General features: G+C 39.7%; 1 protein-coding gene across 3 annotated transcripts in view; it reads left to right on the forward strand.

Annotated features, from left to right (window-relative positions):
- cadm3 (cell adhesion molecule 3) overlaps positions 1-17,183 on the forward strand; it is a 134,460-nt gene that overhangs the window by 45,547 nt on the left and 71,730 nt on the right. For all 3 annotated transcript variants that reach the window (XM_074688710.1, XM_074688708.1, XM_074688707.1), the window contains exon 3: positions 11,292-11,441. In XM_074688710.1, coding sequence (XP_074544811.1) covers positions 11,292-11,441 — 150 coding nt within the window. The remainder of the gene's footprint in view (positions 1-11,291; positions 11,442-17,183) is intronic.

The raw sequence follows: 17,183 nt of genomic DNA on the forward strand, positions 1-17,183 counted from the left end.
GCAATGCTATTCATCTGCAGCTGCCACTCTGCCTCAGTGTGAAGCACTGGTACTGCAACAACAGAAAAAAAAAGTATCCTGTCAACATATTAAACATGCAAGGAGTACAAGATAGGTTTGAGACAACAATTACAGCAACATGTGAGCTCATTTCTTCTAAAGACAAAACTCACAATGTAATTAATGCTGTCAGGAGGAAAGAGAAGCCTACTTCTTTTGTTGAAGTTAAAGTTCATTAGCATATTGTGTAAACGGAAATAATAGAAAAGGAGAAAAATATGGAAATCTATGCCTCTGTCCTTGAATGAGACTGACAGAGTCCTTCTCCTGCTGCATGATGTTTTAAGAGGAAGCCGAGCAAACATGAAGCCAGTAATTAGTTCTTTCCATCAAAACTGCACATAGGCTGAATTAAGTGGACTTCACCGGCAGTGCATGACTTCCTTTAAAGAGCTCTCATTAGAACTGAGAGGAAGTGACTGACAAAGGTATGAAAACACTCATTAATAGAGTAAAACATGTATTTGTATGACACAAAGTATACCTCTGTGGGTTTTAAATGTTTCAGGAAGAAAAAGTTAACACAAGAGCTTTCTTTGAAACAGACAGAGCATTAAAGAAGAATAACTCTTTTTAAAGTCAGTTTTTCACATGTAATGCTTTAACTTCTCAAAACCCTCAGGAAGCTTAGAAAGGCTATTTTTGGTGTGTGGCGTCATTCCAGTGTTTTCAGCATGAGGGAGAAAAACACTGGATTTGGAAGAAGACCAGGTAGAAGAGACTCAACTACTGCTAACTGTTTTTGGTTTAGAAACATTTGTTTTTATTTTTGGTAACTGGTGGTTTGCTCTATTTTTATATTACCTCATCCTTTCAGGTCATACATTTGTTAAGTGACTTAAACCTCAGTTTTCACAGTATCTCCATACAAATTCCCTTTACTGTAAAATCTAAGATATAAGTCACTGTGGTATTTAAGACAGTCTGCTTTAGGGAGTCCCTCAGGGAAGAAGGTTTAAGCCCTCTCCCTCTGTGATGATTTTTATTGTGTTCAACAAAGTCCACGATGTAGTGTCTGTGCAGCTGTATAGCTTTCTCTACCGTCTGTTTTTTCCACGTGGAGTTTGTATCCTTCCAGCTTCCAGTGCAGCAGTGCATTAAGTGAACGATAAGTGCCAGAACAGCCGTTATTCACTTCTTGGTGGGTGTATCCTGTGGCCATCTTCAGTAAATCATTAGTGTTATGTTCTCTGTTTACGGTTAATAAAAGATACCACACAGTGGTGATGATTTCACAGCACTCATTTAGTAAAATAAACCCTCAGAGTCATACAAGCTGAATTTCTGCATCATGGTTGTTCTGTCTATGACTTTGCTTTCGAGTTCCTCGGTTACGACAGGGCCGATGATGATTTCAAGAATGGCAGAGCCCATGAGACCAGTTTTATTTACATTTAGTTAAAAGCCAAACACTTTTGTTATAAATTTGGAGATTTTTTTTGGCTATGCTACACTGTGTAAAGGCAGGGATATTTTTCTTACTCCAACTTAAATTCACTTTGTTTTTTAGTTGATGTTAAACACCAAGCATTTCTTTTACATGACTTAAAGAAGGGGTATTGTGCTTTCTTTAAGGCTTTATACTGTCTCTTTGGTACCCTGAAGTAGCCTTACATGATGTAAAGCTCAAAAGATCCCTATTTCCCCCACACTGGTGTTTTAGAAAACACTTATTTCAGCTGCGAGGAATGCTTCCTTTTGGCATCTGTATCTTTAAGGCTTCCCTCTCTAAAAGACCCCTTCCCTCTGATTGGTCATCCCTCTGAAGACGGGTTGAGGGAAGAGCTATGGGCAGCCCTTGGTGTTGGTGATGAAGCCCGCTCAGCCAACATGTCATGAACCAGTTGAGAGGTTTTGATGTGATGACCTCATTATTTCAGCAAGTTTTGTGAAGATCTCACATGATACTCTCATGATACATACAAACTATTTTGAGCAGTTTACAAACAGATTTGAAGATTTCTCCATCATATGAGTCCGTATCATTTGGTAATTTTTTTTTACATATTTCTGTATGTGCAACCAGCACTATTACTTCACATCCACATTAAAATTTGAGAAAGTCAAATACCCCCTCTTTAATCATATGACTGAATTCTTTACGATTTCCATTTGAACTTATTAACAGTTTTTGCTGTGCTCCAACGAGATGACAATCATTCTAATTTACCAAACACAGGAGGATAAACTTATAGGCAACATTCATAAATTAATTTTCCAACAAGATAAAAAAAGGACCCCAAACCTTAAAAAAATCAGTTATACAGGAAAAATGGAGGAACTCGAACTGAAAAGTCAATAATCCTGTTTTCAAAAACCATTTCTTTATGTTCCTCACACTCTCTCACTCGTGCTCTGTTGTCTCACTTCCCCTCCCTCAAGTTTTTCACACACAGACTCTCGCACGTCTCCTTGCCTCAGTTTTCATCACTTATCCTCCTCTACTTACCCTTATCCATCCATCCATCTCCTCCCCTTTTCCTTTCACTCCTCATCCCAGTCAGCCCTCTTCCTCTAAGTTCTCTCACCTTGTTTTTCCAGCGAAGGAAAGTGTAAATTGTGTTGCCTTAAATACCCGTGTCGTCCTCGGGCTTACAGCTCTGAGAAAGAGTGGGGAGTTAAAGAGTGGAGGAATGGATGAGAGGAGCGAAGAAAGAAGAGTAAGCCACAGTGTTTAACTTAACGTCTGCTAAGGATAGATAGGTCTTTCTTTTCATTTTTTGCAGTCGGGGTGTTTAGCCTGACTTAACTGTTTAAACTCTAGCTGAACTTAATTTCCCCTCTTTAACTTTGCTCTTAAGTAGCTTCAAAGGTAAGAAGAACACTTGTATCTGTATCTGAGGCTTATAAGGGTTGTATGCTATATCAGAAAGTAGCTCTTGTGGTGTTTGTGTGAGCTGTTTGGTCAGGCTCGATAATTCAGTTGTGGCGCCAGCATGGTTAAGGTGTACTGTTTAATTTGGCAACCAAGAAAACCTTGGCCATGGCAGCCATCTTGCTACCCAATGCAGCTAACCCCATCCATCTCAGGGAATAACACAAGCTCATATTTACTGCAAACATATCTGTGACTAAGATTTGACTGATGAGACTGCAACTGTTGCTGCGACATGTTCTCCTCAGCATTGACTCATTTGTATTCATAATGGAGCTTCAGATTTCAGATGCAGAATGCATATAAACATCAGTAAAACATTTAAGACCATATGTTCAAAAACAGCGGCAATTTGTCACATTTATTAGCTTGCATTAATTAAAGAGCAACTTTTGGTTTCCCACAACGATTTCACAGCTTATATCTGTCCAATTTTTATTTCTGTGATGAGATAATCATTTGGCATCAAAACTTGTCTCTAATAATAGTTTGACTGTTGTTATTGTTGCTGCTGTCTGCATGTGCCTCTGTATTCTTGATTTCATTTATTCAAACCTTTATTTATCACATCGAGACGCTGGGTTTCATTTTCAAGAGAGCGCTGTCTTGATTTAACACAAACATAACACATTGACAGACACAGAACACAAATGATCTGTTTGAGACCAACGCTACGACATAAAATCACAGTTTAGATGTTTTATATGTGCTCTTGCTCGTCTCTGTTTATCCATCTGTTTCTCTCAGTCATACTTTCTGAGCTACATGAGGCAGATGAGTGTCCACCAATGATTCCAGCTCTGTACCCAAAGTTTCTGCTGAAAGGAAAGCTTGATGGATCAGTGTGAGATCTTTTTTACATATTTTCCAAACAGAACTGTCTGTTAAAGCTCTTTATCCACAGTGTTGTGATTTGGATATTTAGTAACTGACTGTTTACATCAGTTTTGGAGTATTTCTTTTAAATTGAACTCCACTACCATTTAATTCTACCAACACATTGCTTTAACTGAGTGATATAAAACTTAACTGCGCATTGATTCATGCTCATATACTTTACAACATCCAGTGATTTGTAATTATAAGAGGAGCTTATCTTCTCAGACACAGGATGTATTTAATCATTAGCAAGGCAATAAGAGCAGCTTTAAGCAGTGTTTACCAGCGTTTTTCTAATTGATCTAGAAACTTTTTGGTGACTCAGCATAATTTGACCTCAGATTTGGCATATTTATGTTGCAATAAATACCAACAGATGAGTCAGGTTTTGCTTAAGGTGTCTGCCTGTGACTATGAAGTTTGTCCTACCTGTTGCCTTTAAGCTTTTAACTGCAAACAGTATGCACCAGACAAGCTTGATGAAGGATGTGTTTAATTGTCAGTGAAAAATTTGAGACTGTTTGCTCAAAAAGAGGCCATAAGTGATGTTTATCTTGTATTAGATGATGTAGAAACTTCTGATCTTCAGCAGTGGTTTTACTGACAGCTGTTTCTTTCTTCAGTGCCTCTAGTTCCTAAATGGTTTTATAGTTGAGCTCTATGGAACCAGGGGTGTCCTGATCCGATATTGTTATCAGATACCAGTCATATACCAGAAAAACAAAACAAAACAAAAAGGAAGCAAAAACACTGATGCAAATGCAACAACGTGAATGCAAACACGTCAACATGACAATGCAAAAGCCACAACACAACAGAAGTAAAGCCACAACTGAAGTTAGGGGACAGTTTTCCTAATGGACACAGAAAAGTTGTGAAAGTAAGTTAATGATTGTTTTCTTTTGTAACTTAAGCAATTGTAAATATAGCTCAGATGCTAATGTAAATAGAGAAATATAAGTACTTTGAAGGATATCACAAGGTGACAGCTCCACAAAGCTATATTTATCAGAGATTAAGTTATGTTATGATTAAGTTGTGGCCGTACTTCTGTTGTGTTGTGGCATTTTCAAATCTTCTGACATCCATCGGCCAACGTAAATATCAGATTTTATCGGCCTGCATCTATATATGCAACCCGATACAAGCCGTACATTTCAGACTTAGCTCCAGCAGCGCCCGGATCAAGCGTGGAGAGCCCACATGTTTACAACAACAGCTAGAGCTAAGGTGCTAACAAACTAGCAAGGAGTAGGAGTGATGTCCGTCTGTGACAGTATTTTTTGTTAAAAGTCCCAAAACCACATTGGTAAGCCTGTCATGCACAAGTTTACCTTGGTGGTACAGAAATGAGGAAGTTTAATACATTTAAACTTAACCCCCCCCCCCCCCCCCCCCAGGCTTACTCAAGCCTTGAAGACTTACAAAAAGAGCTGAAAGTAACACCAATCATCCTGATATTGTAACGGCTCAATATCGCTACTGGCTAATACTCAAGGCTACTATATTGCTTTCATATCGGAAGTGAAAAAGTTGTGTTGGGACACCCCTAAACAGAACTATAAATAAAAACATCACCCTGTCACTTTAAGCCCTACGAGAGCTGTCTCAAACAAAGAAAGTGGTGTTTACTGATTTCGGTTTATTTGCTTTCAAAACATATTTGTGTCCTGAAAAGTGTCACTCCCTGTGTGAAAATGTTTAACCCAGAAAAATACAACTAATTACGCCTTGAGGTGTTACAGTTTTTAGCGCCTAATGAACCAACAAATTATATACTCTGCACAAGCTTTACATCAAGTCTCATTTATTGATGCTTTGGCAACTGATCAGCCTACACTGGCTGGAAATATTAGCAGAAGCTGAAACAGTTAAATTCTTCCCACACAGCGCTCTAACTGAACTGCATAAAAGTTATTTATGTATTAATATTTGACCGATAGGGCTAATGAGGTTGCTGCCATGCTCATATACTTTACAACATTAAGTGATTTGTATTCATAAGTAGAGCTTTAGTGTTCAGATGCAGAATGCATTTAATTATCATTAAAACATTGAGGCCATATGCTCAATGAGAGTGAGATGAGGCTTGCTAGCATTAATCAACACTGAAACTTTTTTGTTTCTTAGCCGTCAGACTCCACTTTAGTTTTAATTAATTTAATAGTGGTAGATGTCTGATTGTGTTTCTGTGGTCAGTCCAAACTCCTTGATCCCTACTTATGAAGTAGTGGGCTCTGTTTCAGACACTACATGTCGTATTACTGGATGCTGAATAATAATGTCACTGCTATCAATCATTAATAGAAGAGATATGGTCTACTTTGTTTCCTACCAGTAAATTAACACAATAGTGCAGACGTATTAATTGTGTACGCTTTCTATTTGTGCAGAGATGATTTTTACACCACGTTGTTAAAACACACAGTAATAGTATGATGATGTGAGTGTTGCAGAGTAAAAGAGTGAAACTAAAACATACTGCTCAGCTCCAGACAGTTGATGAAATAATGAGACCACACTTACATTCATGCCAATATGTCTTTATTTCTGGTGTGTGCACTGACTTTTGTGTCTTGTATCTGTCATCATTATGTAAAACTAACAGTACTGTGGCCGAAATCCTTTAGTCTTTATGAAACAGCTTGGTTTCTGTGAAATGCCACCAAATATTGACTTTCTGCACGCTCTCCTCTCGTCTGTCAGACACTTCCAGTGCACCTGGTATATACTGCTTGGTTGATTGTACAGTACTTATCATTATGCATTGTGGGATACACATGCACTGTTTAAGGTGTAGTAATCCACTCTAAGTATTTGGACAGCTGCACAAAATCAAAATGCTGTGTTAACTAAATTGAAAGCAGTGGGTGATTTTTAACACAGCTTGTGCAGGGGCGTGACCAGACTTTTTGATCATGGTGGCTAGATCGGGCACTGACCTATGTGGGTGGGGTGTTAGGTAAAAAAGTATCATGTATTGTTCACTGTTAGCCCAGCAACCTTGGTTGCACACTTAAGTAGGTTGCCCAGGTTTGGATCCAGCCTGTGGGCTCTTTCCTGTATGTCACTCCCCACTCACCCTGTTTCCTGCGCTATCCATGGACCTGTCCTGTGATGAAAGGCATGCAAACCAGGAGGGGAAAAAACAAGTTCAAAAACGAAGACCGTAATTGGCCTCTAGTCTCTGCTCCAGCATAGCAAAGAGCCAATCAGGTGTTAGATGTTAGATAAGATTATTTATTGTTTATTTAATTTGCTGTACCCTGGAGCACAGCTGGTCTTCCTGGGGTCCAGGCTAAAAATCAAACATATTTACAAGTCTATAGTATATTAGACATGCACCGATCCAATGGATCAGTGCCGATTTCCTTAGTTTTGGGGGATTGGTGATCAGAGATCGGAGATCAGTGATTGGCCCATTCTTACATATCAAACTGATCTTATATACCTCTGGGAAGGTCTGAGAGCTAGCCTTTCTTGCTTATAGCTCTGAGACCTAAAACTCAGAACACTTTATTGGTTGTTTAAGTTAAAACCTAAAGATTTTATTGTTTCAAAGGTATTGTTTAATGGTTTTCAATGGAATAAGACTGGAGCATTGAAGGTGTATGCTGTCAGTTATAAAAAATAAAAAGTAAAAATCGGGATTGGCCCAAATCGGTATTGGCAGCTCAGCCTTTTTAAGATCGACGATCGGCCAGAAAATTGTGATCCGTGCACCCCTGCAGTATATACATCTAAATTAACAGAAATGCAACAGAGTCTGTACAAACAATCACATTTTGAAAAGAGAAACAAAAACATATGACATACAAATTGAAACGGTAACATTTTTCAGAAATAAATTAATAAATGTTATCCACAAAACATTGAAGGACACAACCACTATGTGCCTATTGTACTACAAGTATGATGAGCCAATGTGTTTTTTTAATTGAAAAAACAAAACAAAACAAAACAAAACAAAACATGTATGTATTAATGTAGTTCATGACAGTTGTGGGGAGTTCCATGCCTTCATTGCTCTGTATTGTACATTTTAGGAAATTAGTATTTGCTTTTGGTAATGAAAACTGTCAATTGGTTGTCTGTCTAGTATTGCATACGTACCATTCTAGGTTGAGTTTAAGTTTCTTAGACTGGTATTCAGGGTTTTTAAATTGCAGAAGTTTCCATAGTGCCAGAAGTCATAAAGCAGTCATCTTGTCCTCCACCTTCAGCCAGCCCAGACTTCTGTGCATGCTATTGATACTAGTATCACATGGACATTGCAGAGCCACAGGTGCTGCCTTGTTTTGTATGAGCTGCAGTTTAATTAAATCTTTTTCTCGTAGCATTTGACCATAGTAATTAATTGTAATCGAGCTGTGAAAGGACAAGAGTATTCAGTGCAAGTATAGTTAATTTGGGGGTAAGAAATTCTCTGTTTCTCCTTACTGCTGCCAAAGACCATCCCATTTTGCGGACAATATTTTCTGTGTAAGGCAATGCCCAAGAGTTTGATTTATTTTACCTGTTCTCTAGGTGAATTACTGATTAAGAGTTTAAGCTCTGGCTCAGATAAGATGGGAAGTTAGCACAGGAGATGGACAATCATAATTCTAGAGATCCCATTTCAACCCCTCTGGACACACCTCTCAGAAAACTTCTTTAATCACTCAACTCGTACTTTTTTAGCACAGTTAGCAGACAGCTGTTTGTTGGTGTCTGCTTCTGGTTTCTCCTTTAAAGAGAAATTTTCACTTCTTGTTTCTTTGTGTTCCCAGCAAATCCAGCTGCTTCCTTTTGAATAATTTAATAAACATTTTTATTAAGCCCTCTGCTATGATCCAGCCTTTCAAGTGATTTGCCATTTTTAAAATAGAAAATAGAAAAAAGAAAAACTTATTGATTATTTGATTGGCACCGTGTGCCTAATGAACAAGCTACAGGTGCTGCTTTGGCCTCCCAGATAAACCCTGCAGGTTCATGGATCGAGCCTGTCATCTCCGAGGCGCCTTCTCACTTATCTTACTTTAAGGCCACCAGTGCGGCAGATCAATAATCTGAAATGAAAATAAAAGACTCTGAAATGACCAGATAATAGAAAAGACAGAGATATATGTAGAAATCACACAGGTGTTCCCGCTAAATATGTGCTATTGATCCTTCTTTACTTTTCTAGACTTTGGTGTAATATGAACAAAACATTAAAAAGAAGAAGAAGGATGCGACAATTTGCACATTGTTATAAAGCTGTTTCAATGCTGGTACCATAAAGAAATACAGTAGATGTGCAAAAGAATCATACACATGGATCAGATGGGCATAGCATGACTTAATAGCTGAAAAAAACATCATTTATATCAGTCAAGGTTAGTGCCTTGGATACATATTTCTATTTCTTTATTAGTCATAAGATTTTATCAGTTGGAAGTTTGAAAAAGAAATAAGTCAGAACAGCGAAGTGCATTAAAATGAGCGATAGTGGATCATCAAAAAAGAAATGGCCTTAAGTGAAATGATGTATCTGGATAGACTGTAAGATTTTCTCCTCTCAGCGTCCCAGATTCTGCTCCTTAAGATCTAACTATTTACCCCTGGAATTGTTTTACATCACAGTTATCGCTTTAAGCCTCGAACACAGGTTGTTCTCCGCTAATAAATGCCAGCACTCCCTCGCAGCCAAACATTAAACACAAGTTTGGCCAACTTGCCGGAGCTCATTGCGGTTGGCTTGATGACTGATACACTGGGACAGCCAATTCAGCCCAAGTGTTCATGCCAAGTAGAGGAGCTCTTACGATCAGCCGCAAGAATTAGCCCAAGATGCTATTAGAGGAGACACTAATCCGAGGTGCACTTGACCACACATTCAGCCCTCAGCCATCATGGTGCTTAGATAAACTAACCACAAGGTCAGAGCTGCAGTGAAACACCACAGAGAGAGAGAGGGAGGACTTACTCCTCACGAAGAGCTCTGGAAGCCTCTCAGCACTGAGCTGTACCTTTAAGACCTGTTATAGCTCTGAATCCTCTCAGCCCAGAGGCAAACCCAAGGCAGCTTTTTCTTTTCTAATATCTGAAATGCTCATTTTCCTGTCCGGCTTCAAAAACTACAAAATGATGCTGCAAGTGTATGTTCTGCAAATGTTTTGATGCTACATGCAGTCACCTCCTCCTCTGCATCCTCTCCTGCGTGTGTTCCTCTTCTTTTATGCCTAGATGGGAGTTCCGCCGTAGCGCACTTAAGCAGATGTTCTTCCTGCAAGAAAAAAAAAAAAATCAATTCCACCGCCAGTGCAAGGATGTGATAACGCCACAACACTGAATATAAACCTGTCTCCTGCTTGACAATTTGGTTCCAATTAAACTATTTATACACGCCATATTTTCAAGGGTGAGGAGAGCGCTTTGAGGCACGTCTCCTGATGAGATGTTCTCTCGGTCGGCTTGGTTTCGTTGTCAATTAAGCCGCATTTTTGTTTCGCTTTAGATTTGCTTGAGTGAGTGCTGGCATGTTTTTTGAAGCACGGCTTGGTCTGCTCAAGGATGCAATAACTTTAATATGTAAAAAGCAGCGTAGTGACCATGCTCAGCATCACTCTTTATAAGAGCTGCAGCATGTTTTAAGTATACGTCTGTTATTCGGGTCCATGTAATTGTCTGCCGTGCTCACTGAATGCAAAACAGAGAATTAGCCGGCACCATCACCCGTTATCAAGGGAGTGCTGTTAAATACCATAATTTGAGCCAATTTAAATAGTGTTGCACACCCAGGCAGTTCACTGTGCAGCCTTTCTGTTTTTTTTTTTTTTTTTGTGTTGCTCCTGTTCCAACCCCAGCCTTTAGAATCCCTTCATTATGCCGGGTCATTTGTATTCTCTTTCTCATTCCCTCTGACCTGCTCATTTCCATAATGCCCGTCCCGTTTGAGCTTGTTCTGAACCAGTCGATACATATGCATGGCGTTAAAAAGTGACACAGATATTGACAAAAGAGGGTTACGGAGCCATTAGAGGTATGAGACAGTGCTCTTGTTGTTGCTTTGACCTGCTGAGAACCACTGCCTGCCACTGCCTCTTCATCTCTGCTGCTCCCTCAGGTCGTGCAGTCTCTGGATGCGAGGCCCGTTACTGACTCATCGCTCTTACATTGGCCTCGCAGACATACAAGCAGATAGCCATTTGTCTGCTTTTTTTGTCCCTCTGACAGCATGTCCGTGTGTGTGCGTGCATTGTGTCTCTGCTTTCAGAAAGACAGATAGAGATATATAGATAATCTGACAAGCAGAGAAAGAGGGGGAACAGGGGGGAGGTGGAGAAGGAGCAGGGCGAGTAATGCGTTTTGTGGGTTTATCTGATTTGTGTGGGTCTGTTTTTTGCTTGTATTTTCATATATACGCAAAGTCTCTCTGACTTCTTTGGGTTTCTTCTCTATCGCTCTGTCTTATGAATTTCTCCCCCCTTCTCCCCTTTTCTCTCTCGTTACCTAGACGACGACCCCTTGCAGCCAGTGACCTCAGATGAGACAGTGTCCGTAGGAGGCACAGTGACACTGACCTGCCGGGTGGCAGAGAGCGACAACTCCTCACTGCAATGGTCCAACACTGCGCAGCAGACCCTGTACTTCGGAGAGAAGAGAGGTAAGAGGGTGGAGGGACATCGGGGACGTTATAAACCATGGAAGAGTCAATAAGCCAACGCCATCTCCTCCGCTGTGCAGTAAAATGTCATTGATTTGCTTTGCCAGATCTGTGGTCAGGGGAACATAAACACTGTCTGTGTCATAGCCTTTTGCAACCATCAGTGTATCCTCAGACATGAATAAGGTCAGTCCTTGAAGAGTTCAGTCCAGCAGAGGTCTTCTACTTTGCTTTGCTAAGAGTTTGGACCTATATTTCACAGCTCCCAGCAGCTCGCTCTAAGTATAAAACAATATTTACGGTCAGGTGATTATACACTTATGTAAACATATGCATAAATTCACACAATATAGATCTTTTTACCATTTACACTGAAGCTAAATGCTGCTAAATACTACAAACTGTGCCTCTAAAGATGCTACGAAGAGGATCTGTTTTAATTGGACTGCCTCGCAACTTTCTGGCTCGTGTGTTTGTTTTGGATTTTCAAGACAACTTTTTACTGGATACAATCCTAGACACATCTTGCTTGGCTCCAAGTGAGGTGGCATCACAAACTGCTCCCCCTGGTGGCTGGCTGCAGTATAGGTCAAAAAATCCTGCATCTCAGCCATTCCAGATGAGCTGTTGTCAAATTTAAAAAAATAATACACCTTGTAGAAATGTTTCTCAAATCCAGTTCTTGTGTTGATTTGAAGATATTATTGGGCTGACTTGAATCTAGGTCCTCTCCTCTCTGAGAAGTTTTGTTTCCATTAGTTATTAGACTTTAAAAACGAGGCTCTCCATCATATTTAACAATGATTGACAGCTGCCATTCTTGTGTATTTTTTTTGTAGGTTGTAAAATATGTTGGGAGGGAGAGTCAAAACAAGATTAGACTCTTGAATTAAAAAAAAATACTTGTTTCTTTTTTTAACCCAGCTTTACTCAGAATCTCTTTAAGAATCATACAATGGTAAATGGCGGAGCTGTGCTGTCCACTCTTTATACAGTCAATGGATACAATGCGACAAGGTGAGGTATTTATCCAACAACAAGCAAACATTGTGAGTTTCTACCATATGTCAGTAGCCGGCTATGTGAAGCGCTACTAGCAGCCCGTTGTGAAATGTGACATAGTGAATCCTGGTTAGCTATGTCCTGCCAGTCATCTACCAAGCAGAGCTAACGTAACCTCACTCTTCATTTTATTGATAGACTCTCAAGTTTGAACAGACCACTGCAGAATAACTGCTGACTGAGCAGTTTAGCCCCTGTGTTAGCCTTTAGCTCAGGCACTATCACTCTCCCATATAGCTTTCTTCTGCTCTTCTGTCCTTTTTCTGTCTGACAGTTAGGCTCCAGTGTCCACCATCACTACAAAATTAATCACAGAAATTGTTTTCAAACAGAGAAAAACACAGATCTCTCTTCTCACTTCTAAACTTTGTCAGCCGTGTGTTGTTGTCACAGAGACTTGGACACGCTGTAAATCAATCCAGTCTTGCTCAACCCAATCAGGAAGCTACGAACTGGCATTTCCAGAGAACCTTTATTGTTGCTGATAATGTCATTTTAAAGTGTGGATTACGATCGGGCATTTATCTAGAAGTGAGACTTTTTCAAGATCACTTTCAAACTCCTCACAGCCCCTTTAAGTGATTTGAGAACAGTTATTAACAGTGAGCAGTAGCAGTTAGGTGACTAACAACTTTATGTAACCCGAGAAAAAAATGTGACTCACATACATGAACTGCAGGAGAGAAAAACTTCAACTTTAATCCCAGACATCCCTCTCCGTTTCAAACACATCAGCGCACTTTAACCTACACACATCATTAAGTTGTTGAACCAATTAAGGACCTTTTTGCCTCAAAATCTCCGTCAGCATCGCTTGTGTGATGTAGGCACTTTGAGACGCTCCTCTCCAGCATCAGACACGGCTGCTTATTTCGTGTAATTTCAGTGTCGCTGCTGCTGCTATCACGGGCGATAGACCATGCAGAGGATACTTCCACACGCTGCTTACTGATGTAGTTTCACTTCAGAGGAGTAAAGATTATATATGCGTCTGGGGAAGATGGATGCATTTACACCTTTCAGTATGTGGTTAAAATGCATCTCAAGAGAAAACAGTCTGGGAAGCTTCTTGGAAGCATTTTAACTTTGAGATCAGATTTCACGTGTGTGCAGGAAATAACAAGATGTAAATGGAGTGAACAAAATCGGAGAGGCGTTACATTTTATACAGAATGCAGCCGCTAATGCATATTAGTTTCAGAGTAATGTCATTAAGAGACAGACTGATTGCTGTAAAGATGTTTGCTTTTGCATCTTTGCTGAAGAAGACACTGATAATTACTGTGTACACACTGGGTTAAAAGCTTTGTTTAAAAGAAAAAAAGCCCCAAACAAAGGCATTTGGAAACAGAGAAAGCAAACAACATGTTTTTGTATAACTGCACGGTGCCAAAACTGCTCAGTAAGTGCAACAAATGAAAACAATCTGATGGCTAAAGTGCGTCAATTGATTTCATTTAAACTGCAACTTCTGGCAGAAAAATAGTCCCCACTTTTCAATTATTCATTTTGTCCAACTTGATGGTCTCGCTGTGAAACCGAGCCCCGGTTATTAAAGATAATTTATAAGGAAAGACATCCCACTCCAGCATCACACAGCAGAGCCTCTTTTTTAGAGGTGAAAGAGGAAAAAATGACACTGAAAATATGGCGCTTTGGTACTAATGATTACTTGTGACTGTGCTGGCTCAAACCCAGAGTTCAAAACACTGACAGCAGTGAAAAAAAGCACGAGGAGCGGCCTGTTTGAGTATGAAGGCGGATACATCACAGAGACAGGGGCATTTCATTTTCCATTTGGAATGATGAAACAACATGAAATGCCCTCAAATGAAAGTTGAAAATGATTGGTTCATTATTATTAGGCAATAATTAAAGAGCTTAACAAGAAGAATAATAGCTCAGGTCAGTTTGTCTTTTGACTCTTCTTTTTCTGTCCAGTATCAGCCTCAGTTTTTGGGTGTCATAAGAAGACAGGTTCGTGAAGATAGAACCAAGGAGAGACAGGAGAGTTTGAAAATTAGAGACAAGTGGTAGGAGAAGGAGAAAGACTCGCCTGTGCGCAAATACCACACTTAGCAGCCAAAGTGATAGAAAGATGGAGTTAAGGACAGCGAGAGAAGAGACGGATGAAGCGGAGAAGTTTTCATTGCAGAGGGCCAAGATTTCTGCAACAGACAATTTGGAGAACAGAGAGGCGAGAAAGAATGAAGTGGGGGGAGGAGGAGGAGGAGGAGGACAAATGGAGAGATCAGCGAGTCTTTACTCCAGATGGAGCTTCAACCACGAAAGTGAGGAGAGAAATAGAAAGCGAAGCTCTTCTCTGCAATGATAGAACTCTTAAAGGCTGACCTCGACTTTGGAGGGAATTGAGGAGAGTATTGGAGGAGGAGAAGGAGGCGGAGGGGGGAGTGAGATGGAGCAGAAACTCCCCACCGCAGTGGTCCAACATGCACAGCAGATGCTGCACTTTGGGAAGCAGAGAGTTGAGAGACAGAGAGGGTAGAGGAGGATGATGGGGGCTCAGGATTCAACTCCTCGTGTCTTCTCTGCAAAGTGAAGCAGATGGAGAGGGAGAGTGATGAGGAGAGAGGGGGTGAAGATCTGGTACTGTGAGGAGAGGAGAGAGACAAGAGAGGAGAAGTGAGGAGAGATTGATGCATTAACAGCCGCAAAGAGAAGACCTGATGACAAGGGACGGACAGAGAGGGACAGAGGGAGGGAAGAGGAGAGGAGCCGAAGATGATGCTGAGTGAAGACAACAGAAAAGTCTTTTTTAGGTTGACAGTGTTAGTTTGATAAAAAAAACGTGAAGAAACAGGATGACCGATGAGATGAAGTCCACAGGCCCTTATGCACTGAGACTTGTCTTCATTTGTGACTTAATTTTTTTATAGTTACTTTTTTTAAAGTTGTCCAGTAAAAGCAATAGGTATATCTTTCTTAACTTAAGCCTAAAGAGGTGGGGTCGTATTTTTATTTATTTTTTTATTTTTTTGCTAACCTATTTTAGTGCTCACATTTTTCCTGTTAAGAACAGGGAATGCTCACAATATTGCTAAAAAGAAAAAGCTTTTTTCTCTAACCTGTATTCATTTCTTTGACTGTTTTGAGACAGAGTAACACTGGAATGATGCTTTATCATCTCGGGATAATATAAAAAAACTATCTCTTAGGCTCTGTTCACAACATGCACCAAAATCCCTCAAATCACCCTCAAATAGTCCTGAAATTTTCAGAAAAAGCAGCACACATGAAAGCCAAACATACAAAATATTTTTACACCAACTTTACCAGGACTGTTCCTCAGACCCTCCTGGAATAATATCAGAGAGAGGCTGTGATAATCTGGGGAAAGGACACAGAAAGGAAAAATTGTACTGTGGAAAGTTTGCTGTCAATTTTGAGCGAGTAATTTACTGTAACAGACTCTACAGTGACGTTACTGTATTTTTACCTACAGTAGTGTTACTGTGATTGTAAATACAGTAATAATACTTAAAAGGTGTTTACAGGAAATAATGAGCACCCTGCCTGTGGTTGGTTACTGGAAAAACTACAACACCCTCTTTACAGCATGTGAAATAAAACAGCAAACAAGCAAGAAGAGGTGGCGGTGTGAATACTATGGAGGAGGATTAGGGCCACTGAAAAGAATAAAAAGTCAAATTTTTTAAAAACATTTTTTTCAAAAAAAAAAATAAAAAAAAAATCTATGATTATAGAATTGAATTTAAAAAAAAAAAAAACTTTTTTTTTTTTTTTAATGTTTTTTTTTTCTCTCAGAATTCTAACTTCTTGTCCTCAGAATTCTCAGATCAAAGACAGAATTTTGGCATTTTTTTTCTCTCCCTAGAATCAAAAGTTTTTTTTGGTCAGATTTCTGACTTTTTCCCCCAAAATTCTAAGATTTAAGTCAGAATTCTGAATTCTGAGGGGAAAAAATGCATGTATTTATTTTTTTTTTCCTTGGCCCCAGTCCTCTTCTGTTGAGTACCATGTTATTAGAACCCCAAAATGAGATACATTGAGAAATGACTAAAAAATATTCAAGACAAATGAAAGAGGCATCATTTTTAAGATGTCTATTACATGACATGGAGCAATTACCCTATGACTTTTACTGCATGCTTTATGTTTCTGCTTGACAAGAATTTCCCTCTCCCGGTCTAATACTGCTTTGTCTGCCAGGGTAGACTTGGAAAAGTTTGGGGGCAGGGCTTCAAAAAGTCTTTGTTTTAGAAAATTCTGGGGTAGAAATATGCGAAAAGCGCTTTATTTGTTCATTCAGGGACAAGAACATTCATATGAAGACATGTTATTGTGCAAAATGACAGGTGTAATCCCAACATTTATTCTTCTTTCAACTCAGTTTGGGTCTCCACCAAGTCTGACGCATAAACGAGATGCTTCACTGTTCATTTGTAAGTTTCTAACTTTGTTGATTAGCAGTTTGGTGCAGGACAGGTGGCATACAATGGATTTCATTATGTCTGTTCTAACAACCTGTGAAAAGTGAAGGCAAAAACAGATGAGTCGTCTGCAAGGACAACAGAATAATGTGCTGGCAAAGGCTGTGCCGCTCCACAGAGCTCTGTGGAGTTTGTGCGCTGGCAGGATTTTCAAGAGATGAGAACGAGCTGAGGAAAAACTTTTCATTTTATGGTGGCTCAGACTTAC

Source organism: Halichoeres trimaculatus, unplaced genomic scaffold, assembly GCF_033239565.1.
Source record: "Halichoeres trimaculatus isolate MK-OKI-2021-1 unplaced genomic scaffold, fHalTri1.1 fHalTri1_scaffold_15, whole genome shotgun sequence".
NCBI classification, from domain to species: domain Eukaryota; kingdom Metazoa; phylum Chordata; class Actinopteri; order Labriformes; family Labridae; genus Halichoeres; species Halichoeres trimaculatus.